The sequence below is a fragment of the Phocoena sinus genome, chromosome 15 (assembly GCF_008692025.1).
Source record: "Phocoena sinus isolate mPhoSin1 chromosome 15, mPhoSin1.pri, whole genome shotgun sequence".
Taxonomy (NCBI): domain Eukaryota; kingdom Metazoa; phylum Chordata; class Mammalia; order Artiodactyla; family Phocoenidae; genus Phocoena; species Phocoena sinus.
The window spans coordinates 21383258-21408959 of NC_045777.1; the positions used below are offsets into that span (position 1 = coordinate 21383258).

Genomic DNA, 25702 nt, shown 5'->3' on the forward strand with positions numbered 1-25702 from the left:
TTTTTGTTATTTTTCTTTTTTAATGTTGTGTGAAGCACAAAGAGAAATATTGTGATTACAATTGAAATGCAATTCCTGGAGGAAATGTCCATGCAGCCTTAGCCCTTGAAAGAAATTCATAATCCCTAAAATACACACCACACACTTTCCCAAGGAACAAGGTTCCCATGTTTAGATCATTTCTGAATCTGAGTTCAGAGACGTTTGCAAGAGTCTCCGAGTCAAGAGCTAGAGAGGGAAGCCTGGAGGGAGGCAGCCCGTGCCCCATGGGGCCTGTCAGGGTTAGGGTGCTGACAGCCCCTCACCTCCCGATGTGACTGACAGCCCCCAGCACCCATGGGGACTTCAGCTGTAGCGGACGTCTGCACCGAACAGGAGGAAATCCTGGGGGAGAGATGAGAAGGCTGTCATCAGCCAGAAGTGTACCCCTCATCTGTGAATATGGGGACGCTGGGTTTTTAGAAGGAAACTCTGGGAGCCTGTCTGTCGGGAAGGAGAGAGTGGTGCCTGTCTGCTGACAGAAAGGCAGGAGTGAGTGGGGTGGGGGGCACCTGGCATCCCACCCCTGGGGTCTGCACATCAGTGGCTGCCAAGGCCCGTGAATCTGTCAGCAGCTTCTCTGCCAGCTGTTTTCTTCTCAGACGTTGAGACCCCTGGGCTGCTGGGAAGGCCTTCACTTGTCATCCCTGCCTCTTGGCAGCTCCAGGGAGCCCTCCTTGCAATCACAGTTGCAAAACCACTTCTCTTTTGCTCCTTCCTGCCCTTCACTCAGAATTTTCAGAAATGAAGGAATTAAATTGTGCCTATGGGGTCATTTTTTAATTTTAAGGATGAACTTGGTAAAATGTAGGGAACATGGGGAATGTGTTTCCTCTGCTCGCTCAGCTATTTCTCTACTGTCTCTTAGCCCTGGCAGTTCTCCCATTAAGTTTAAAGAATCAGGGATTGATGGGATGGATGTGGGGGGTGAGGGAGAGGGAGGAAGCTGGGCGGAGGTTTCCCAGGAGGGCCACCAGGACATCAGGAAGCCATGCACAGCGGTAAGGAATGTAAGAGTGGGTGATGGTTTCCTTGCAGAGTTATCAGCTTTGTTGGGACACAGTGGGTTTAAGGATGGAGGCACCGAGGAAACCAGCATATGTACACTTTGGGCACGTAGAAGAGACTGGAAGCACGGCCGGGTCACCGGGCGGCACAAAGGTGGCTGTTGAGCCTGAGTTGATGAAAGTGACCAGAGAAAGCAATAGCGGGGGGAAGGGCGGAGGCCGGGGCAGAAACCCTGGAGAACTCCCACTGGTAGGGGAAGGAGGAACCAGCAAAGGAGACCAAACAGCCCAGTGAGAGGTGGCTGGAAAACCAGGAGAGGGAATCTTCAAAGCTAAGAGAAGAAAGCATTCCATGGATGGGGAAAATAGTGTCAGAGGCTGTCGGGGGGTCAGGGTGAGGGAAAGGGAAGATGAGGCCGTCCATTCCCGTATCTTAATCTGCCAGACCCTGCGCTTTATACCCCAGGGCCTAGAAGGATGCTGGATGCAAAGGAAGGCACGTGACACCTACTTGTCAAGTATTTAAGTGCATCCGCCTTATAAAAGAGGCTTTGGGGCCACCACGTGAGTTCCATTTTTACCAAGGGGAGGGTGGGAGTGGTGCAGCCCATGGTTAAAAGCAGGGACCTGGCTTTGACTTTGGACTTCATGTAATGGCCGTGTGGCTTTTCTGAGTCTTAGCCTCTGTTCTCTGTTTAGTAACAGCGCCCACCCTCTGGGATTATTGAAAGGGTAGAAAGCGCTTGATCCAGAGCTGACATGGAGGAAGGTGGCTATTGTGATGGGAGGTTTGGCGAAGGAGAGCTTGGGGACTCACCTGGTGAGGCTGAAGCACCAGGTTGAAGAGCTGGATGGAGGCGGGCAGCGGGAGAGGGAAGCCTTTCTGCAGCTTCTCTGCATTGGAGGTTAAGGTAGAGGTTAAGGTTAAGGTACTTCCTCTGTAGGGAAGAGGGAGGTAGAGGGAGCGGCAAGGATCTGAGACAGCCAGCCCGGCCGGCCGGCAGCTCCCCTGGCCCGGCTCTGGGAAGAAACCTGTGAAGAGGCTGCCTGGAATCTTCCACTCTCTCCTCCACCGCGCTCTGAGCACCCAGGACTGGTGAATTCCCACCCGCTCAGCCCCAAGACCACCCTCCTGAGGGTGCCGGCATGCTGGTGCACACCCAGCCCGAGTGACAGCAGGAGCGGCTGCTTGCTGGGCTGTGGAGGGCCCCCCGGGGACATGGGATGGATATGCACATGAAGCCCCTCCACGTTTAGGATGAAACTGGAAACGGGCTGTGGTCCAGCTCCCCCATCCCGCCACATTCTGCTGTGAAACTCTGGAGAATTCTAAACTCCAACCTGGTCCCTCAGGTCATTATGAAGCTGCATTTGTCAAGGTAGGAGGAGAAGCCAGAGACTATACATAATAATTTGTTGTCTTCATTTACAATTTCTAAGTGTTCTAGTTACACAGCATGGGGGCCGCTATTTGTGCCCTTGCCCCTGGCTCTGCAAAGGTCAGGGGTTTCACCAGTGAGTGAGCTGAGTGGAAGCGTTATCCCAGGTTCGCCCTTCTTCCTTGGTCCTTCTCTCTCAGAGGTGGAAAAAGACCTAGGGCTCTGGCTTCAGGGCTGGGATCAAATCCCAGTTCCATCTCTCACCTTCTCTGTGACCTGGAACAATCACTTAACTTCTCTGATCTCCCATTTCCTCCTATGAAAACTGGCGCCTTTGCTATCCCCTGTCTCTAGGGGCTGTCTCAAAGGCTGGATGGGCACATAGGAGGAACTCAACCGTTTTTCCCATCCCTTTTCTGGGTCAGATGCCATTTGAGGCTCATTTGAGGGCACCACCTCCAGCTACCACAGCTGGGGCTGGGTATTGGGTGGTTTCAGGACCGAACCCCACCCCCACCCCACCTCTTCCCCAGGACTGAAAATCAATCCTTTCTCCAAAACTCCTTACTGTTAATCTTGGGAATCACGACAGTGGGCACAACGTAGTTCATGATAGTCTGCAGCAATTCAACCTGGGGGTCACAAGGACGATGGGACACACATCAGGGCACTGTAGCACCAGCTGTCCTCCATCACCCTCCCTCCCACCCAGGGCAACCTCACAGCTGGGAAAACCGCTGAGAGATGGACACAGGGGTGACGCGAAAACTCTGCAGTTCGAACAAGGTCACCAAAGTGACCCCTTTTGCTTTAAAGGTTCCAGATACAAATCACATTCTAGACTGTAGGGGGCAAGGCTGAGGTAAGGAAGGTCGTCTCAGAGTATTTAAATGTGAAAAACTTTGCATAAGAAAATGCACCCGCTCAGACACTGTGGGCTAGAGAGCAAACTAGTTCAAACTTTTGGAGGGCTATTCGGCAATGTTCATCCAAAGCCTTAAAAATGTGTGTGCGTGGTGGGCCAGCAAACATGCCTCTAAGGCATTTATCCTAAGGAAATGAAGTAGTGCGATAGATAGGACCAAAACAATAAATTAACAGCAACCTACATGTCCAACAATTGGGGAATCATCTGGGGAACGTGGTGGCACTTTGATACTAAAAGATACTATGCACCTATTAAAAATGATTTTGTAGAAATATAATTATCAGCACAAATTATTCGTGATATATTTTTGAGTAAGAAAAAGCAGGCTGATGTATAACTGATTCACTTTGCTGTACAGCAGAAACTAATACAGCATTGTAAATCAACTATTCTCCAATAAAAATGTAAAAATAAAGAAAAAGTAGGCTACAGAAACCATGTAATTCCATTCTGTTATTAAATATGCATAGAAAAAAGTCAGGAAGGATGTACTCCAAATTATTAATTAAGTGGTGAAGACAGGAATGGTTTTTATTTGTTTGTTTTGCAAATCTGTAGGTTCTGACTCTTCTATAATGTATATGTTTTGCTTTTGCTATAATTTAAAAAATTCAAAAATAATGTAACACCCTCAAGATGATCGCCTGTAGTGGTGACATTTACACCTTGTAAATATGTACATTTTTGTTTCTAGAACAATTGAGTTTCCTTCCCCAGACTGTAGTTCCCTGGGCTCATCAAATGTGGTGCCCTTCTTCTCATGAATCTGGGAACTTTAAATTTTTATTTTCTGCGGAAGCAGAAGTTAGTTACCGACTGGGTCCAGCTGCCACCATGAGAGCCTTGGCACCAGTAAATCCATGAAAATACACTGAGGTTGCTTTGGGTCCTTCTGTCTGTTGTACTCTTATGAGATGGAAATGGCTGGCTGGATTTCCATTGGATTTGGAGGGGATGTTGGGACTGACTTCAGGGCTGGGTGGCTTATAAGGCACCCACTCAGCAGAAATCTTGGGGGGCATTTCAGAGATCTAAGGAAATGTTCTCCAGAGGTTTAGCAAGAGGCTCTCTGGAAGATTCGGGCCATGTGCGGTAGAGTGCTGTGGACAGAATTAGCACACTGTAGCTTCTAATGGAAGCCACAAGAGCGATGCTCATTCAGGTCGGCTGTTGAAGTACACTTGACCTGCTATCTACACGGGCAACTCCCCACCAGTGCCAGAGGGTGGTGATGGGGGAGCAGCAGGGGTGAGTCTATTGGATGACAGTCTGTGATTCCGGGTAGTGGAATCATCTACTTGGGCTGGCAAGACACCTGTCATCTCCCTCCCACCTGCCCTACTCAATCTCTAAGTGACTCTGCCATTCATTCGCCCAGCTGCTCAAGCCAAACATCTAGGAGTCATTCTTCATTGTCTTTTCCCCCCACCACACACATCAAATCTCTCACCAAGTTCTAATTCTACTTCCAAAGTGTGTCTCCAATCCACCATCTTTCTCCTTCTTCCTGGCCTGGACCCAGCCTCCATCATCTCTCACATGGGCAAATGCACCTGCCTCCCCAACGATCCACATGGTCTGACTCTCGTCCCCCGTAATCCATTCCCCCCATCCCAGCCAGAGGCATCTTTTATAAAGTATACATCAGATCATGTCACTCCATGCAGGAAACGTTCACCAGCTTCTCGCTGCCATTTGAACACAACCTGTTCTAGTCCAGAAAGCTCAGGCGAGCCAGCCCCTGCCTGCCTCTCTACAGCCCCTACTTGCTTTTTCCAGCCACACTGCTTCTCTGCATTCCCCAAACATGCCAAGCTTGTTTCAGCACAGAGCCTTTTCTCCTTCTATTCCCTCTGGCTGCAACAGATCTTCACCTTGCAGGCTTCTTCAGCCCAAATATCACCTCCCCAGAGAAGCTTTCCCTGATCACATGGTCTAACCCTTAACCTCCCCCATCACTTTCTACCCCACCTCCACTTAGTTTTTCCTAGCATTGATCTTGACTGAAATGATCTTCTTCATTTCTTATTGTCTGTTTCTCTACTACAATGTAGGCTCTAGAAGAAGTCACTTCTTATCTAATTCATCAGCACATTCCCACACCTGGGGAACAGTGCCTGCCACATAGTAGGTACTCAATAAAGTAATTAACTCGTTTATTCAACAAACATCTGTTGAGCAGATTTTCTGTACCTGACTGTGCACATTTAATCCCATTTAAAACTCACCACACTAACTCAGGTGGAAAGGATTATCCCTGATTTGTGGGGAAGATATGAAGTTCACAGAGGGGAAGGGACTTGCCCAAGGCCCACAGTTAGTAAGCTTGGAGCAGCAATTCCAGCTCGGGTCACTGTGCCCACAAAGCTCCCTGCATCATTACTTCACAGGCAAATTATATGCAAATGAACCAGTGGTCTGTTGAAATGATGCTATGAGCCCAGGTGCCCTCAGGACAGTTATCTCAAGATCAGAGGAAGGAAGGAGCCACCGATGGCCTCAGACTCACCGGGAAGGGGCCAACGTCCGAGTGCTTCAGTTCCAGGAGCAGCCTGTGAGAAGGGGAGGGGGAAGTGGAAACCACCATTAGCCTGACTCATATTAGAGTTCAGTTGCTGGGGAGAAGGGGCCCACTCTGGTAGATGCTGTCTGGTTTTCCCATCCTGTATCCATTCCCCCTTTCTATGGTGACAGCCCCCTGATTTTTCCTTTTGGCCAGTCACCCATTCCCTACATTATTAATGCTGGGTTCCGGGGTGGGCTGGCCAAAGGGCAGAGTCTATCTCCCCTGCCACGGTGATTGCTTTAAGGATTGACCTCTAGCCCATGCTGGTCCAATGAGAGTTGGTCCTAGGACTTCTGCTGGAAATATTGGAAGTGAGGTATTCTCTTTTCTCCAGCAAAATTAGGGAGATGCTGGTAACAATTTTTGCCATCACTTGGTGACAGCCTGCTGGGAAATGAAGCCAGCATAAGGGATAGTAAAGCCAAGAGATCAAGAGAGTCAGAGTTGTAAGGATATCATTTGAGCACTTGGATCCACCCTTGCCTGAAATCCTTGGACTTTTCAATTATTTGAGCCAATAAACAATCCCATATTTGCAGACTTTATGGCATCTTAACAATGATCTAGGAAATAGGTAAATAAATGGCTATTTATTGAACCCCTATCATTTGCTATGTTGGTTGCTTTATCCGATTGAATTCCTGTAATACCCAAGAGCCAAGGGCCATCACACTCCCATTTTACAGATGAGGTCCTTGACGCTCAGAGAAGTCAAGCAATCTGCCCAAGGTCACACAGCTAACATCCAGCCAAGTAGAATTTCAAACAGGTCTCCCTGATGTCAAAGCTTTTGTTGTCTCCAGTACCCTACAAAGTTTGAAAACTCTTGCCTATGAACTCCCACCACCCCCATCCCTGCATATTTTAGAAAGTCTGTGTTCAGCCATCACCCAGCTCTATTTTCCCCGGCTCCTCTACTTGAGCGGCCCATGGGTGTTTCCAGGAAAATTAAATCCACATGTTTCTAAAGCAGTAACACTTGTCAAAATGATGCCAGGGGAAATAAGCAGCACGTAAACCTCAGGAGCCAAACTCAAGGTTAAGAAGGACAGCTCTGTGCCAGAGAGAAGGCAGAACTGGGGAGGAATGTGGGTCGACTCAATTTAAACAGTGTGAAAGCAACGAAGATGTAGACGCCAGGTTGGAATGCAGGGGTCAACGCATCGACTCTGTGTGTCTCCCTCACTCTTGACCTCTGTGTATCTGCTTGTCTCTCTCTCCTCTCCACCTTTTGTGTCTCTCTGTCTCTCCTGTTAATGTGTCTCTCCATCTGTCTGTCTGTCTTGCTCTCACTCTCTCTTTCTCTGCGTCTCTCCCTCCCTTCCCTTGTCTCTCTCTGTCTCTCTGTCTCTTTCTGACCCTCCCTCATTTCTGATGTTTTTTTTCTTTTTCTGTGTGCCCCTCTGTCTTTCTCTTTTCCTCTTGCTTATTGTATCCCTCGAAGTGTTCTAAGCACTGCAACACATATTAATACCTCATTTCACCCTCAAAATGATGCTGTCGGCAAAGAACAATTATTGGGCTTATTCTACCAGCCAGGGAAACTGACTGAAGTTTGGAGAGTTCAGTGCTTGCCGAAGGTGAGCTGCGCTTCCAAGGCAACAGGCTCAACCTCAGAGCCCACATCCCTAACCACAACCTCCTCTGCTGGGATTCCAACCCAGGCACGGATTCCAGAGTCTCCCAGCAGGAGTTGGCTGACGAAGTCCCAAGGAAGGGTGTGAAGAAGTTGAAGTGTTTTCCAAGTGCCAAGGAAGGCCAGGGACGTGGAGTGGCTGGGGGCTGGAGCAGAGTCATCAGCTGGCACTGCCCAGCCGTGAGTGGGCCTAGGATGGGGTGGGGGGTGACCTGGGCTGCAGGGCTTTCAGTGCTAAAACTGGGACACTGCAGACAAACCGAGATGGTTGGTCACCCTATACTGTGTGGTCTCAGGTCACTTCATCTCTGAGCATCAGTTTCACAGTCTGCAAAATGCAGATATGGTGCCCACCACACGCTGTTTGAGGCTTAAATGTCATGGATGAACAGGAAAGCTTGGCACGTTGTAAGGTCATTGCTAGCCCACGGGCACCAAGAGCAGGTGGGCAGTCCCCTCCTCGCGTGCCCACAGGCCCACTTACTTGTCCAACTTGAGCTCTCCAACAAGCCTGTCTGACCTGGCACCAATATCCACAGAAACGTTCACGTACTGCAAAGAAACAATCCAGGAAGTGAAGGCCCCTGACTCAGGGGCTGCGGACTCTGCGAAGCCTCCAAGACCGGAAGGTAAGCTTCACAAAGGCTCGGCAGAGGATCCCACCTGCGGGACCCACGGAGGAGAGGACTCTTCCTTTTGCAAACCTTGTGCTTGTTGATGAGTCCTGGCCTGTCAACCAATTACCATTTTCTCCCCCTGCTTCTGAGACCATTTCAGCGTTCCCAGGCCACTCCCGTGGACTGTGGGAGACACGCTGTGGGGCTGGAGTCCAGGCCAGCCCTATTCCCACAGACATTCATTCATTCATTCACACAACGAATGTTTACTGAGTCAGGAAGCCAAGATTCCCAACCTCAGCTTTCCTGCCCACTGTCTGTGTGGCCTTGGGCAACCCCCTCAGAACCCACTGAATCTGCAAAGTGGGGAAAATGGGCCTCAGCCTGAGACTGGGCAGACCTGAGTACCTCCTGGTGGGGAGAATCTGGCCCTTGCCTTCAACTGCCAGAGTGGGTAGCACCAAATGTTTGCGGCGTGACAGAGCGATCAAATGAATGAATGCACAAGTCAATCATGGAGTAAATACTTGAATAAGTGAAGGATTAAACTCACAGAGGACAGAATAAAGATATGCATGGGTGAATAAATGATAAAGGAATGAATGAACAAATATACAAATGAATGATCAACTGAACAAAGGTATAAGTAAATGAATAATGGAATAGATGAATGTATGTATGAACCAGCAAAGATATAGTATATTTCAAGATAGCAGTCAAATGAATAATTGAATGAATAAATGAATGAACAAATCCACAAATACATAATTGAATGACCAAAGATACAAGTGAATGAATTGGAAATAGTACGCATATTTCAAGCCAACGACGGAACGAACAACGGAATGAATGAATGCCGGTAGGAGTCAGAAGCAGTAGGACAGTGGCTCCAGTCTCAGGCCCTGGAAACACACAGTCCAGGCTTGAGTCTGGGCAGGATTCACACTGGTCCCTCTGACTCTGAGGGCCATGCTCTTGGCCCTGTCCAGGGCTCCCCATCTGTTCTCACCCGGGAGCAGCTTACCATCTCAAGCAGGAAGAGGGGGGCCAAAGAGGAGTCTGGGCGGACAGCAACGGCCTGGGTATCCAGGGCAAAGGTGAGGTGAAGGCCGGTGGGGCACACGGCAATGTTCGGTGGGGAGGAGACCCAGATGAGGAGTTGCATCTTCATGTCAGGGAACATCTTAGCCACCTGCAGCCCCCAGCAGGGACAACCAACAAAAGGGGCAATTTTATTAAAATGTTTCTAAATCCAATCTTGTCCTGGTCCTGCATAAACACCACCAATGTCTTCCCATTGCTTTTGGAATAAATCGTAAAGACTGCATAATTCAGCACTTGGTTCCCTGCCAACCTCACGCCCCATGCTTCTACCTCTCGCCCTTTAACCCCAGCCACAAGGGACTTCTCTTCCTCAAATATGACCTGCTCTCTTCCCATCTAAAACCCTTTGCACTCTCTGTTCCCTCTCCCTGAATGCTTGTCCTGTATTCTTCCCTAGCTTCGCTCTTTTCCTTCCTTCAAGTCTAGAGAGCAGTGGTGACTTCAAGGGGGAACAGAGGAGAGCTTTGGCAACACCCCCATCTCAGCGAGCATCCAATCCTCTCCCAGGTAAATTCACAGTCTGAGTAAAAAGAATGCTATTGTTATGCAAATGAAGCCTCAAGACAATTCCCCTGGCCCCCTACCAGTCACACCTCCTCTACACCAGTACCTCCTGTATAAAAATCTCTGGAAGTGCCACCAACGAAGAAGCCATTATGGACTGAAAGTTTGTGTCTCCCTGCCCCCCCACCATCCCCCGCAAACTCATATACTGAAGCCCTAACCCACAGTGTGACTGTATTTGGAGGTGGGGCCCATAGGAAGTAATTAAGATTAAATGAGGTCATCAGACTGGGGCCTGGTCCAACAGGATTTCTGTCCTAATAAGAAGAGACACCAGAGCTTTCTTGCTCTTTCTCCATGTGCTCAGAGGAAAGGCCATCTGAGGACACAGCAAGAAGGCAGCCATCTACAAGCCAGGAAGAGAGCCCTCACCAAAAACTGAATCTGCTGGTACCTTGATCTTGGACTTCTTGGCCTCCAAAACTGTGAGAAATAAATTTCTGTTGTTTAAGCCAGCTGGTCTGTGGCATTTCCTTATGGCCGCCCAAGCAGACTGACGGGCCTTCCCCCGCTGCCTTGTCTGAAGTGACCTCATCAACTTCAGCCAATTAGTGTTGGCTTCACTTATCACAGTCTGCATTTTCTTTTTTATTGTTTTGGGTTTCTAACAATAATTTTCTCTCTCCACTGGACTGGAGCTCCAGGAGGGCAGGGATATGGTCTGTTTTGCTAGATGCCCAGCACAGGGCCCCAGAAAGGTGGTGGGCACTCAACGAATATTTGTTGAATGGATGAGGCCTCAGCATCTACCCTCACACCTGATCACGTGGGTGCTTGGAGCCTTTCTCTGTACCGGGGACGGGCTGCACGAAGCTCTTTCCATACTCTCGGGCTGGGCTGCCTCTGGATCTGGAGAGGGGCGCTCTCGGTGGGCCGCTCAGCAGAGCCCTGTCCTACTCAGCTCCCCCAGGCCTCCTCACCAAGCTGACTAAAGGGGAGCAGATCCTTTCTCACCTGGGGTAGGAGGGTTCCAAAGGATTTTGTTGTCAGGAGGAACTTGGATTCCTTCGGTAACTGTAGTGAGAGAAGAAGAGAAAAGGATCTTGGGAGATTATGTTATAGATTGGGTGGCAAATTCCATGTGAGGGGTGAGAGGCTGAATATACAAACAGACCATGGCCAGACCACATATGACAATAGAGTGCCGACCCAGAAGGGTCAGGGCATGATCAGTGACTGCCAGCTTCCCTATTTTTTGCATTGATAAAGTCAAATATGCTGCTCAAACCAATCCCATAGGCTGCCCGGCCCATGCACACGTTAGCCCACCTCCAGCTTCCCCGCACCGACAACCTCCCTAAGAGCCTACCTGAAGCCCTCCCTTTTTTTCACTACAAAGCTTTCCTGCCCCCTGTCTGCCTTCGATTCTCTGCCAAACGCAAATGATAGAGGTTGACTCCCTTGCCCTGAAGAGTTCTCATTCGGGTGGCTGTTCTTTATTTCCACAGGGGGACATGTGGGGGCCAGCATCCCTTTGGTGCCTCTACAGAGAGGGAGGATGTGGCATCTCTTCAGGGAGCAGCGTAGGAGGAACCCTGTGCGGGCGGTGACCAGGGTGGGATCAGGTTGCCCCTAGACTCTGGAGAAGATGGTCGTTTCCTCATTTTACAGATGGGTAAACTGAGGCCCAGAGCAGGACTCAGCTACAAATATACAATGAGGATGATGACGATAACGGTGATGTGATGATAAGGCTGGATTACAGACCAACACATGGCAAGTACTCAGTCAACTTTGGCTGTTCCTGTTAGTATTCAGAGGACTTCCTCCGTGCTGATAAACCCGTGCTGGGGCTGCACAAGCATTCATATCTCATTGAACCCTCATTACACCCTTTGGAGGAAGTAGAGGAAACAGAGCTTCTGAGAGGCTGAATAACCACCTAAGGTCACCCAGCTGGAAAAGAGGGGAGCCGGGATTTGAACTCAGGTCTGGTTGACTCTAGAGTCCAGACCTTGATCTCCCCAACTGTGAACGAAGACTCAGATCCAGACCGTCTCTGAGCCCACCTGGCCTTACCGTGTCATCGCTGAGGGTGAAATTCAGGACTCCAGCCTCTTGATACACGAGCCCGGCCGTGTTGAAAAGATATTCGGAGATGGCCAGGTACACCATGCGGTTGTGGTCGTTGGGAAGGGTCAGCGCCGGCGGGGCAAAGGGAGGGGGCCCGCGGTGGGCCAGCCTGAAAAACTCCCCCTGGGGATGGAGGCGGCAGAGTGAGCCTGGTCATCCTTCAGGAATTACAATTCGATGTCTCCATTCCAAGAAAAAACGAGCTAAGGATACCAATCACGTATTCACAGAGGAGAAAGCCATGGCCAGAAACTAACAATAGCATCTCCTCCTGGGGCTACGTTCTAAGTGCTTTTCCCACCAACACGGTGAGGTAGGTGAGATTATACTCATTTTACAGGAGAGGACACTCAGGGAGGTGAAGTGACTTGCCCAGGGTCACTCAGAAGGGTGAGTGGCAGAGTCAGGAACTGAACCTGGGCAGCCAGAGTCCGGCAAGCACACGCGCAACCACGCCGTTGGCTCTGCCTCAACCTCGCAAAGAAGCGCAGAAATTCTCCTAAGAGAACAAGGAGGTTCTGTTTGTTTGTTTTCATCTATCAAATTAGCAAAATTTTCAAGAGAGAGGTAAACTGCTTTAAGTGTGTGTGTATTTTAAGCTCAGACTACCCAGTTTTTGGTGAAAGCATTCACGTGCTGCTGGGGATTATATGTTTATGTTTCTGAAGAGCAATTTGGCAACACGTTGCGAAAACAGATCACTTATTTAGCTAAAGAAACAAGAATGTTGAGTTATAAAAAAGCAAATTGTAGATGGATACATATGTTAGAATGCCATTTATGTAAAATGTAAAGGCCTATAAAACATACTATATACACATTATTGACACACACAGGCAAGAAGGACACACAGGGACATCATCCGTGTGATTCCCTGGAGGGTAGAGGGTCCCCAAGGGGGCCTCAGCTATTTATTTCTACAATGTTTCATTTCAAAAAAATCAGAGGTGAGTATGACAAAATATGTAACATGTCTGAAATCTGGGTTGTGGGTACGTGAGAAGATGCAATAGTCTCTGTACTTTTGGATCATTTCATTATTTACAGTTAATGACTGTGACACTCATATTATAGAATAAATACCATATGCAACTCTTAAAAATATCAGGTGTAAAAAAAAGACAAAAAAAGAAAACATAAAAGACAAAAATTAAAAAAACAGGTGGACTTATGTACCAAAGAGGAACCGGCTCTAATGTATATCATTAGGTGAGAAAAGCAAGTGAAGAACAGTGTGTATTCCTACGTGCAAACAGATTCTCAGCAAAACTAGATGGGCTTTCACATACATGTATGTGAATGCTTAGGACCAGGGGACCGGAGGGCTAATACCCTCCACGGCTGACAGCCATTACCTCTGGGCAGGAGCCCCGAGTGGGGATAGGGGGCAATAAACAGGACATTCTCATTTGCTAGGGATAAATAGGAATTGTTTTAATCTTTTATTCCATCGTATCACTTAGATTTTTTAAAAAACTATACTACTTGGTCCAGCAATTTCACTTCTAGGAAATAGTCAAAGATGGGCAGAGATCCAGCTATAAGGATATTCGAGGCAGCTCTGGTTAAACTTGTGGGAGAAATGGAGAGAGCACAGACACCCCAGGAGGGGGCACTGTCCACGTACCTTACCACAAGCTGTCCACTGAGAGACCCAAGAGCCAGTAAAAGGGCTACGGGAGGACATTTCACTGATAGATGTTCACATTATACTGTTCTGGTTTTAAAAGTTGTAAAACAGAATGTAAAATATGACGTATACATGCATGTGTGTGTATGTACTTCTACGTCTATATATGTGGTTTTTATCTGTATTTGTTTCTGCCTCTGTTACGCATGTGTGTGTGTGTGTGTGTGTGTGTGTGTGTGTGTGTGTGTAATTTCTTGTGTCTCAGCAGAGACAAGGATTGGAGGGTTGGGAGACTGTAACTTGTGTGTCAACAGTGCATATCTCTGAGCTGTAATATTAGGGTAATCTCTCTTTCCTTCTTCCCTTCCTTCCTCCCTTCCTTCCCTCCTATTTATTTCTCTGCTCCTTTGTGTATTCTACATTTTCTTTTTGACATCAAATGTGTTTTAGAACAAACAAGTAAATAGTAAACAAACAAGCCAATCATCGATTGTGGAGGGACTGAGGTACATCCGGAGGGGATTCAGGGAGTGGGACTTATTCCAGCTGAGGAGGTCCGAGAAGGCTGCTCGGGGAGCGACAACCCAGCCCACATCCACTGGAGGATAAGAAGAAGCCAGTGGGGTAGAGGAGGGCATGGGAAAGAGGGGAGTCCAGGCAGAGGGAATGGACAGGACGAAGGCCCTGAGGTGGGAACTAGCTGGATATGTTGAGGAAGTGCAATGCCAGTGAGTTTGGTTGGAGGCTGGAGAATGAGGGGGAAAGTGGCATGAAATGAAACTAACTCCATCTATCCATCCATCCATCCATCCATCCATCCATCCAATACATATTTACTGAGCACCTATTATATGCCAAGCATAGTTTTAGGTGCTACACATACAGTAAAGAATAAAGCGGGCTTCCCTGGTGGCACAGTGGTTAAGAATCCGCCTGCCAATGCAGGAGACACAGGTTCGAGCCTTGGCCCGGGAAGATCCCACAGGCCGCGGAGCAATTAAGCCCATGTGCCACAACTACTGAGCCTGCGCTCTAGAGCCCACGAGCCACAACTACTGAGCCCGCATGCCACAACTACTGAAGCCCACGTGCCTAGAGCCCGTGCTCTGCAACGAGAGAAGCCACCGCAATGAGAAGCCCGCGCACCGCAATGAAGAATAGCCCCCGCTCGCTGCAGCTAGAGAAAGCCCGTGTGCAGCGACAAAGACCCAAAACAGCCAAAACTAAATTAAAAAAAAAGAACAAAGCAATCACAGCTCCTTTTCTTTCATCACATTGAGGGAGACAAGCTTGTGACCGTGTGTACTAAGTGCTGCTGAGAAAAATAAAGCAGGATATAGGGGAAGAGGAGGGCGCTATTTTAGCAACAGTGGTCTGGGAGGGCCTCTTTAGGGAGAAGATATTTGAGCAAAGACTTGAAGGAGGAAAGGAAGAGTTTCTGTGGATATCTGGGCCAGAGCCTCCTGTTTAGAAGGGGCAGCAAGTGCAAAGGCCCTGGGGAGGGAGCAGTCGCAGCATACTTCAGGAATCGCCGGAAGGCCAGTGGGACTGGAACCAGGAGAAGATGAGGAGAGTGGGCTGGGGAGAGCAGTGAGGATGGATAGGAAAGGGGTGGAGTCATGAGATCTGTCTCCAAGGATGATGGGGAGTCTGTGGGGGGAGGTGGTCTGAGGCAAAGGTGTGAGGGTGTATGATTCTTAGTGTAAGTCTTACCTTCAACAGCACATCCAGGTTATCAGCTGTGGCTTTGGGAGGTGCAACTAGAGAGTAATCGATCCCAGCCACGTTGTCTATTTTGGTTGTCACTAGGGGGAAAGAAGATGGACCATGAACTGGCTCCGCATGGCATCTTTGGGGCCTGGGATGCAGGGGCAGCATCCCCTAAAGTTGAATCAAGACCTGCAGTGCTAATTCCATTCCTACCTCCTCCAGGGAGCCCTCCCTGAGGTCTCCTTAAAGGAAAATGAGCCCACACCCCACATTCACAGATATCATCTCTCTCCCTTCTTCCAACAGCCCAGAGACGTGGCTAAAACACAGAGTCAAGGAGCAGAAAGACCTGGGCTTGAATTGAAATCTATGTGACCTTGGACAAGTCCTTTCATTTCTCTGAGCCACATTTTTTCATTTGTAAAATGGGGTACTACTAGTGACCTTGACAATGCCCTGTGCATGGTAGGAACTCAAAAGCCAGAAGGGATCATTATTAGCAGTGATAATATCCCAGGCTGAGCCCAGACGGGCTTTAGGTCTGAGTGGTTTCTCTGTTTCCCAGCAGTAATCGATGAGGATTAAATAAATATTGGTTTCTCCTTTAGCCCTTCCTCCCTATGTTAGTGGGGAATAAACCGAGTCTCAGAAAAGGTAACTAGTCTAAGATGGCAAAGCTGGTGAGTGACAAGGCTGGGACTCAAGCCAAAATCTTTTTCCTGCCTGGTGAGGCCAAACCCTGGACACTGCAACTGCACTGAACACGCCCAGGAGGGGCCCTGTGCCTGGAGGGGCTGGGGCGATGCCTCGGGGAAGGGAATGTATCTGAAATGGACATGTGCCATGTGCCAGCCAAACCAGGCTCCACAGGGAGGCAGCCCAGGCAGCGGTTTGGGGCACAGGCTTGGGATCCTGTTTCTGCTTCTTACTGCCTCTTGACCTCAGGTAAGCCTCGGCTCCTTTCTGAGCCTCCGTTTCCTGGTGGTAAAATTGGGACAAAACAGTGATCTCAGTGGGGTGTTAGGAGGCCGAGAGGAAACCATTCTGCTGGGTACATGACACATGGTGAGCACTTGGCCATACGGGTCCTCCCCCACCTACTGCAGCCCTTCACCATTTACCAAGCATTTGGGGAAAGAGAAGATTGTCCCCATTTTAAAGATATGGAAACTGAGGCCCTGAGAGGGGAAGTGATCAGCCTCAGATCTCAGGCCAGCTATGTATCTCTGGCTCCAGAGGGCTGCAGGTATTTGTTGTTTGGCCCCTGCAGAGCTGCTTTTCCATTAAACTTCTGGACCTGCCACAAGGACCTGGCCCAATAGGGGATCTGATGCCAATTGCCATTTGAAAATAATCTGTGCTACCCATTCCCACCCAAGCCCAGGCCTGCCTAGGAAAATTGCTGGCTCCATCACACTCTCCCTGTGTCCCTCACCCCCTCCCCCTTCTACCCCAGCCTCCTTACCTGGCAGTGTCTGGAAATAAGGTTGCAGCTTGGAGGATACGGTACTGGTCACTACCTTGCAGATCTGGGGAGAACAAAAGAACTGATCAGCAAAGTTTTCCTATAGTGGAAAATGTCTTCTGAGAATAATTATCCAGACATGTTTTGCTCTTCTTGAATGTTTTCTTGAAAATCATAAAACTACTCAAGTTTCCCTTTTCTCTTTGGCCACCAGGAAGCTCAGAGTTCAACATGTAACTTGGAAATAGTAACTTTATATGACTGTATGACCTGCACATCTGCATTTTATTTCCTACTCTGGCATGGAGCTTTCCTGATGGGTATTTATGTTTTCTATTTTTTAATGTGAGATTTTGTTTGTTTGTTTTTGTTTGCACTCAGACCCTTTGTGGAATGAGGTGGTGAAAAAATGAACAGGAGGTGGTCAGATGTCAGCCTTCCCCTGTGTGTGCTTCTAGGAGCAGGAGGCAGGTCCTCTGCTCAAGCCTGGGTGGGCACCCTCATCTTTGCTTTGTGTGGCCAGAGAAGACTTCCCAGCCGTTTCCCTCCCATAACTCATAGGGGAACAAGCACTGGTCTGAGAAGCCCTGGGTCACATGTTGATTTTGCCACTGAGGAAGTTACTCCATTTCTATGAGAAAAGAGACCCTTATTTTCTCATCTGTAAAATGGAGCGCTGTGGGTTATATTTTCCATTCCATTTGCTCTTCTGGAATGTGGCCCTGTCACACCCATTTAGAGGTGGAGTCTGTGAACTCTCCCCTACAATCTGGGTGGGCGGGGTGGCTACTTGCTTCTAACCAATAGAAAACAGCGCAAGTGACATTGTGTAACTTCCCAGGTGAGGTCATAAAAGGCTGTGCAGCTTCCACTTTGGTCTCTTGAGATGCTCCCTCTGGAACCCATTGATGAGCTGTGCAAAGCCCCAGCCCCATGGAGGGGACACGGGTAGATGCTCCACTCAACAGCCCCGGCTGAGCCGAGCATCAGGTCTTCCCAGCTCAGGCACCACGGACATGAGCGAGGATCCCACTGGATGACTCTAGCCCCAAGCTTTGGAGCTTTCCCAGATGAGGTACAGACATCATGGCGCAGAGACAAGCTATGCTGGTCCCACTGTGCCTGTTGATTTCCTGATCCACAGAATCCGTGAACATTATCAAATGGTCGTTGCTGGATGACGCTGTATTTGGGGCTATTTGTTTCGAAGCAATAGCTGGAATAGAGGATTAAAATCACAGGCTTCCTTAATTTGACCCATTGGGGCTGATGGGGTAGGTGGTGCAGTAGGTGGCGGTGGTCAGATAAGCCCCGCCTTCACGACGTTGCTCCCCCGACGTCTTGAATGACCTCATTCATCCAACGGAGTCTCTCCAGTCCTTGCATTTCTTGCCTGTTGGGCAGCCCCTGGCATGATGGGTCACTGTCTCTGACTGAGGACCCTCCCCGCTCTCCACCTGGCCCGCTACTTCCTCTTCCTCGGACACCCTGTGAGCTCCTTTTCCCTCGTGAAGATGTTGATCTCCTGGGACTCCCCGCTCCTTCCACCCAGGAGCCCCTCTGGAGCTTGCCATACATGCCCATGGCCCCTGTGGGACATTGTTGGTCCACCGCGGGGGTCCCCTGCGCTTGGCATGACAGCTCCCTACACACCCACCAACTCTCCCTGCCTGAGGACTTTAATCCCTGGACCTTGCTCCCAAGTGCCAAGGAGTTACAGCAGCCAGAAAGAGGGGTGAGAGTTGATGGATAAATACCCATCTTCCCCACCCCTTTGGGACAGTTCTGAGGTGTGTGCATCTCTGAGCCCCAGCTGTCCAGAGTGGTAGCCGACTCAATAATGTTCCTGTCCCCAGCTCTCTTCCCCACCCCTCGCCTGGGATCCCCGCCCAATAAAACACTCGCACCTGAATCTTTGTCTCAGCCATGCCTGGGGGGACCCTGATTGGGTCCCCCGCTCCACGTCCCCAACCTGTGGCCAGCACCCAGACCTTGGTTTGCAGCCAGACATCTCCCCTGAGCTCCAGCCTGAGAGTCCAGCTGCCTCCTGGACCAAGTCCCTGGATGTCCCGCAGGCCCCCAAGGCCAGCACATCTCAACCAAACCCGTCAGGTTCCCACTCCTCCACAGTACTGGTCCCCCTATCTGCCCACAGGGCAGATAGAGCACCTCCACACTTCCCTCCTGCCTTCCCCACTGTCAATCAAGTTATTTTATCTGGGGCGGGGGAGGGAGGAAGGAAAGGAAGGAAGGAGAAATTTTGGTTTTCATGGAGTGTGTTTCTATCACATAAAACTCTGGATGTCCCAAGGAGACTAAGAATGTCGCTCTCGGAGAAACCCGTGCCTCTGCTCCAAGTGGCCCAAAGGTGAGAGCAGGCGGTACATCTGGCAGCGAAGGGCCAGCTGGACACCTGGGCTGCCTGCCCTCAGCTGCTGCCCTCCAATGCCAGTTACTAATGAGGGCCACTAGGGGGCTCCAAATCACAGCAAATCACACGGCAGCCTGGCGCCTGCCTGTCCGCTGCCACCCTCCTCAGCCCCCACCCCCATCCACACTCTATATAGACCCTTCCTTCCCTCAGACGCCCACTCTTCTCTCTGAATTCCTGGGGAGTGGACTCCCAAACTCATTCCTCGCCATTTCCAGGCCTTCGTAACATCAGGGACACCCTGACACTTCATTTATTCATCCATCCATCCATTCATTCATTCAGGCCCATACTCTCTTCTAAACAATATCTTAGACTAATTAAGAGCTTCACCTCTGAGGTGGGGCGGCATGGGTTTGAAGCCCAGCCCTATCACTTCCTCTATCTGTGTCTCGGTGTTATTATTGTTCCGCTTGGCTGCTCTCAAGGGGTCACTCTTAAGGCGTTAACAAGAAATAATCTGTTTCAATAGTTCTTTACGTTAAATACATGCGAACACTCCCCTCATACTATTACTTAATTACAAAGATGGTTGAGTTATGGTTGAGCCAGGCTGGTGGGGAGCCTTCACTATTTTAGTAATCCTTACAACGGCTTGGTGAAGAAGGTATCAATGTCCCCATTTTACAGATGGTGAAACTGAGGTTTGGAAAAGTCAAGTGATTTGCTCAACATCACACAGCTAAGCCCTGGAGCCAGAATCAAAGCCCAGAGACTCTGACTCTAAAACCTGTTTTATAATCTCCTCTGTTATGCATTTTGACCACCAGGCACGGATTTTTTTTTTTTAACTTTTGACAGAATGCCTTCAGATAGATGATCTCACTTGATGGATGTCTCCCTACCCATGTTGTCAGTGCCTTTCACTGGGAGACCAAGGTCTCCCACCTGGAAGACTGCACAAGCCTCCTCAGTGTCCCCGAGACTCCTGGTCTCTCCAGCCGTTCTCACGGCAGCCAAAGAAGTTGTTCTAAAGCACAGATCTGGCCAGGTCACCCCTTTGCCTAAAGCCTTCAATGGCTCCCCATTGCCCTTTGAGAAAACTCAAGCTCCCTTGTCTTGGGAGACAGGCTCAGGGGTTTCCTGGAGACTGACAATTTATTAATGGAAAACTAGCCCAAGGAATGGCCCCTTTTCTCAGCTGAAGAGGTTGGCTTGTGTGGGGTGGGGGTTAGGGTGAAGGTAGGCTTGGGAAGCTCTGGTCCGTGTCTGTCTTTCGTACCAGTTCCAGCCTCAGGACATAGTTTGACCACACTCTAGTCTAGCAGCTTCATCAGCTGCACGTTTTCTGGGTGGGTATCGCTACCAAGGGGGTTCGGGGTTGGGGGATGGGGAAGGAGGCTGGAGGGCTATGAGGAGAGGGGCTCAGTGCAAGAGAATGGTAGTTTCTCTGCAGGGGAGAATGATGGGAGAAGAGCAGAGGTGGTCCAAGCATGGGGGAATTTGCCGTGTGTGAGTCACATGACCCTTTCTTAGTTTCTCACTGGATCCCCAAGAAAATTGACATGACTGATTTTTAGAGCTGGACATGTGCTTTCCAAGGGCTGTGGGGGACTGCTGAAGAGGTCTGGGTGAGAGCAGAGATAAACCCACGCACATATGGTCACCTTATCTTTGACAAAGGAGGCAAGAATATACAATAGAGAAAAGACAACCTCTTCAATAAGTGGTGCTGGGAAAACTGGACAGCTACATGTAAAAGAATGAAATTAGAACACTCCCTAACACCATACACAAAAATAAACTCAAAATGGTTTAAAGACTAAATGTAAGGCCAGACACTATAAAACCTTTAGAGGAAAAAATAGGCAGGACACTCTATGACATAAATCACAGCAAGATCCTTTTTGACCCACCTCCTAGAGTAATGGAAATAAAATAAAAAAGAAACAAGTGGGACCTAATGAAACTTAAAAGCTTTTGCACAGCAAAGGAAACCATAAACAAGACAAAAAGACAGCCCTCAGAATGGGAGAAAATATTTGCAAATGAAGCAACTGACAAAGGATTAATCTCCAAAATATACAAGCAGCTCATGTAGCTCAATATCAAAAAACCAAACAACCCAATCCAAAAATGGGTGGAAGACCTAAATAGACATTTCTCCAAAGTATACATACAGATTGCCAACAAACACATGAAAAGATTCTCAACATCATTAATCATTAGAGAAATGCAAATCAAAACCACGATGAAGGGGCTTCCCTGGTGGCGCAGTGGTTGAGAGTCCGCCTGCCGATGCAGGGGACACGGGTTCGTGCCCCGGTCTGGGAGGATCCCACATGCCGCGGAGCGGCTGGGCCCGTGGGCCATGGCCGCTGAGCCTGCGCGTCCGGAGCCTGTCCTCCGCAACGGGAGAGGCCACAACAGTGAGAGGCCCGCGTAACGCATAAAAAAAAAAAAAAAAAAAAAAAACCACGATGAAGTATCACCTCACACCAGTCTGAATGGCCATCATCAAAAAAATCTAGAAACAACAAATGCTGGAGAGGGTGTGGAGAAAAGGAACCCTCCTGCACTGCTGGTAGGAATGTAAATTGATACAGCCACTACGGAGAGCAGTATGGAGGTTCCTTTAAAAACTAAAAATAGAACGACCATATGACCTAGCAATCCCACTACTGGGCATATACCCTGAGAAAACCATAATTCAAAAAGATAAATGTACCACAATGTTCACTGCAGCACTATTTACAATAGCCAGGACGTGGAAGCAACCTAAATGTCCATCGACAGATGAATGGATAAAGATGTGGTACGTATATACAAGGGAAATCAGCCATAAAAAGGAACGAAATTGAGTTATTTGTAGTGAGGTGGATGGACCTAGAGTCTGTCACACAGAGTGAAGTAAGTCAGAAAGAGAAAGACAAATACCACACATATGTGGAATCTACAAAAATGGTGGTGATGAACCCAGCTGCAGGGCAGGAATAAAGACACAGACATAGAGAACGAACTTGAGGACACAGGGGACAAAGGGGAAGCTCTGACGAAGTGCGAGAGTAGCAGTGACATATATACACTACCAAACGTAAAATGGATGGCTAGTGGGAAGCTGCTTCATAGCACAGGGAGATCAGCTCCATGCTTTGTGACGACCTAGAGGGGTGGGATAGGGAGGCTGGGAGGGAGGCTTAAGAGGGAGGGGATATGGGGATACATGTATACATATAGCTGATTCACTTTGTTGTACAACAGAAACTAACACAACACTGTAAAGCAATTATACACCAATAAAGATATATATATATATATATATATATATATATATATATATATATAAAAGAGGTCTGGGTGAGAGCAGAAGTGTCCAGCGATGCGTGAGGTATGTGGACACAGAAGGCCCCACCCGCTCTGACAGGAGGTGAGATTCTGAGCCCCTCGTACCTTGCGGTTCATGCTGTTTCGGAGCAAAGACTCGATTTTTTTACGGAAGAGTTGGATCAGCCACCTGGAGATTGACACGTGGGGACATGCATGAGGCTTCCCAGGTGTCCCTGGGATGCATTCAGAAGGCTGCCTCATCTGGGAAGCCTTCCTCCCTTTTCCAAATAAACCTAAACTCCCTCATCCCTGGCCTCCAACTCTGTGCACCCCCATCAGACACTTCTTCCCCTGTGTGCAGTGACCTGTTTCTGAGGTTATTTCTTCAACAGGTGCACGGCTGGACCCCCATCCCATCTCAGCCTCAGTCCTCACCACTCCCTCTCTCTGTACTCCAGCCACACTGCTTTGCCGTATCCTCCTGCGTGCTGTGCTTCCCCTCACCACAGGGCCTTTGCACATGCTGTTCTCTCTGCTTAAAACACCCATTGTCCCCAAGTTAATTAACTCCTACTTATTCTTTTCATCTCAATTGAAATGTCATTTCATCAAAGAAAATGAAATGGCCAGCCCCCAGACTAGGTCAGATCCTCCAGTTCTATGTGTTCATCGCACTTTGTATCTCTTTTTCTCAGTTCTTATTGTGAGCCATTCATTAATGCAATGATTTGATTAATGTTTGTCTTCCCCACGGCCTGGAAGCTTCAAAAGAGCGGGGACTGTGTAGCTAAGACTCTGGGGCCAGCAAGTCCTGGGCTGAATCCCAATCCCTTCTCAATACTCACTAGGGATGAAAACTCAGGTTATTTCCTATTCTTTCTGTGTCTTGTCTCCTCTGAATATGGGGTAATAATTGACGAACTGCACAGAGTCATTGTGTGGATTGAATGAGATAAGGAACATGCTTGAAACAGTGCCAGGCACGCAGTAAGTCTCCAATCGCTGTTAGCAAGGCCAAATTTTTAGTGACCACTGCTATTTCCTGAGCAAAATGCACAAGCCTGGTGCATAGCAGATTCTTAGTCGATGGTCATTGGATGGATGGAGAGATGAATGCTTGCAGGCTTGTGGTAAGGATTGTATAACTTGGTGCACTTAAAGTGTTTAGTGCACAGCCCGGAGCATAAGTGCTCAGTAAAGTTTGCTGAATGAATATTGAATGAGCGAGTGACTCTTCAAGGCAGAGATGTGGTGTGTTCCATCTGTAGACCCCTGTCCCCTTACACCTGAGGCCTGGCATAGAAGTGGCATTTGGGATGTGTTTTCTGAATACAAGAATAACTAGGACAGGGACTGCCCTGGTGGCACAGTGGTTAAGAATCCACCTGCCAATGCAGGGGACACGGGTTTGAGCCCTGGTCCGGGAAGATCCCACATGCCGCGGAGCAAGTGAGCCCACGCGCCACAACTACTGAAGTCTGCGCGCCTAGAGCCCATGCTCTGCAACAAGAGAAGCCACCGCAATGAGAAGCCCGTGCACCGCAGCTGAGTAGCCCCCGCTCGCCACAACTAGAGAAAGTCCACGCGCAGGAGTCCATAACTCCTCCCTCTGGGATGAAATGAGTTTGGGATAAGACAGTACGTGTGAATGTAGTTTGTCAACTCTTCTATAATGTGAGGAAGTATTGTTATCATTTTGTGTGTGTGTGTGATCAGTAGTGAAATGATAGATGTGAAACAGCCCAAGTGAAGAAGTAAGCAATTCTTGTTGTGGGGAATGGACACACCCAGCAGTCCTTGTAACAGAAGGCAGACTCACGCCCCTCTCCTCACCACAGTGTCTGTTTTCTCCCTGGATTCACCACAAAGGAGAAGACCCAACACAGCCAAAAATAAATTTATAAAAAAAGAAAGAATAACTAGGACAATCCAGTCCCTCCTCCCATCCACAGCCCCAGGAGATCATACCCCAGGCTGCTGCGTGAGATGCGTACGCGGACACTATTGACGTGGCTGCTGCAGCTGGAGCAGGTGACTGTGGGGTGGCCTGAGGTGGGGTCATAACCCAGCTTGAGACCAGCCAAAATGGAGATGCCCTCCACACTCAGGTCAAAGTTGCCGCTGACTTTGCTGAAGGGAAACAGAAAGAAAAGACTTGGAGCAAGCATTTTCTTCTCGCTGCCATTCAGACTTCACACCAATGCTGGAAGGCAAGTTTTGCTATTATCTCCACTCTGGGTGAGGAGATGGAGTTCAGAGAGGGAAGGCAGCTTGCCCAAGATCACACAGCAGCTGAGTGAAAGAGCCAGGATTCCAACCCGAAGTTTGAACCCGTGTCTGCCTGGCAGAACCCTGCTCTTACTGCCTCAGCCTCTGCCTGTGTGCTGTGTGGCACTGAGAGTGTTCCTCAACCCCTCTGAGCTTCAGTTTCCTTAACCAGACCCTGGACCAGCAGTGGGACACCAGCTTTGCCACTAGAAAGCTGACTTTGGGGGACCAATGACTTTAATTAATGCCCTCATTCATTAAATGGGGTTAATAACTCCTCCCTCTGGGATGAAATGAGTTTGGGATAAGACAGTACGTGTGAATGTAGTTTGTCAACTCTTCTATAATGTGAGGAAGTATTGTTATCATTTTGTGTGTGTGTGTGATCAGTAGTGAAATGATAGATGTGAAACAGCCCAAGTGAAGAAGTAAGCAATTCTTGTTGTGGGGAATGGACACACCCAGCAGTCCTTGTAACAGAAGGCAGACTCACGCCCCTCTCCTCACCACAGTGTCTGTTTTCTCCCTGGACTCACCACAAAGGAGAAGTTGATAAACTGACAGGTCAGTCTGAGCCACTGTCACTGCTGCACAGTCACTGCAGGAAGGGCCCGATATTTAGATTCAGAGCTGTAGTTTGGATGATCTGCCCCAATTTTCACCCCTCCCTGCACCCATACCCTCACCATTGCCTACCTTGGGGGGATATGTGTGTATTTCCATGCTCCTGACTTTGGACTTGACCACATGACTTGCTTTGGCCAATGGCATACGAATAGAAGTGACCAAGGGCCAGTTCAATCCCCCCCAGGCCTTAAGGGGAACTGCATGTTTCTGGTTGCCCTTTTTGCACCTCCACCATCACTAAATATGCTCTGGGTAGCCCACTGGTCCAGGGAGGAGGAGATACCTGTGTAGCACTGCTACCTCAGCTGAGGTCGACCTACATCAGGGAACCCCAGCCGACACATAGATAGGTAAGTGATGATATATGACTTGTTTTAGGTCACTGAGTTTC

At 48.9% G+C, this 25702-nt stretch overlaps 1 protein-coding gene across 1 annotated transcript in view; it reads right to left on the reverse strand.

Annotated features, from left to right (window-relative positions):
- BPI (bactericidal permeability increasing protein) overlaps positions 1–25702 on the reverse strand; it is a 30191-nt gene continuing 4489 nt past the window's right edge. Inside the window, exons 4-15 of the mRNA XM_032607038.1 lie at positions 24385–24546; positions 22540–22603; positions 16719–16782; positions 15257–15348; positions 11860–12036; positions 10795–10854; positions 9197–9364; positions 8040–8107; positions 5863–5905; positions 2994–3057; positions 1864–1940; positions 1–384 (exon numbers count right to left, since the gene is read on the reverse strand). Coding sequence (XP_032462929.1) covers positions 346–384; positions 1864–1940; positions 2994–3057; positions 5863–5905; positions 8040–8107; positions 9197–9364; positions 10795–10854; positions 11860–12036; positions 15257–15348; positions 16719–16782; positions 22540–22603; positions 24385–24546 — 1078 coding nt within the window. The 3' untranslated portion in view covers positions 1–345. The remainder of the gene's footprint in view (positions 385–1863; positions 1941–2993; positions 3058–5862; positions 5906–8039; positions 8108–9196; positions 9365–10794; positions 10855–11859; positions 12037–15256; positions 15349–16718; positions 16783–22539; positions 22604–24384; positions 24547–25702) is intronic.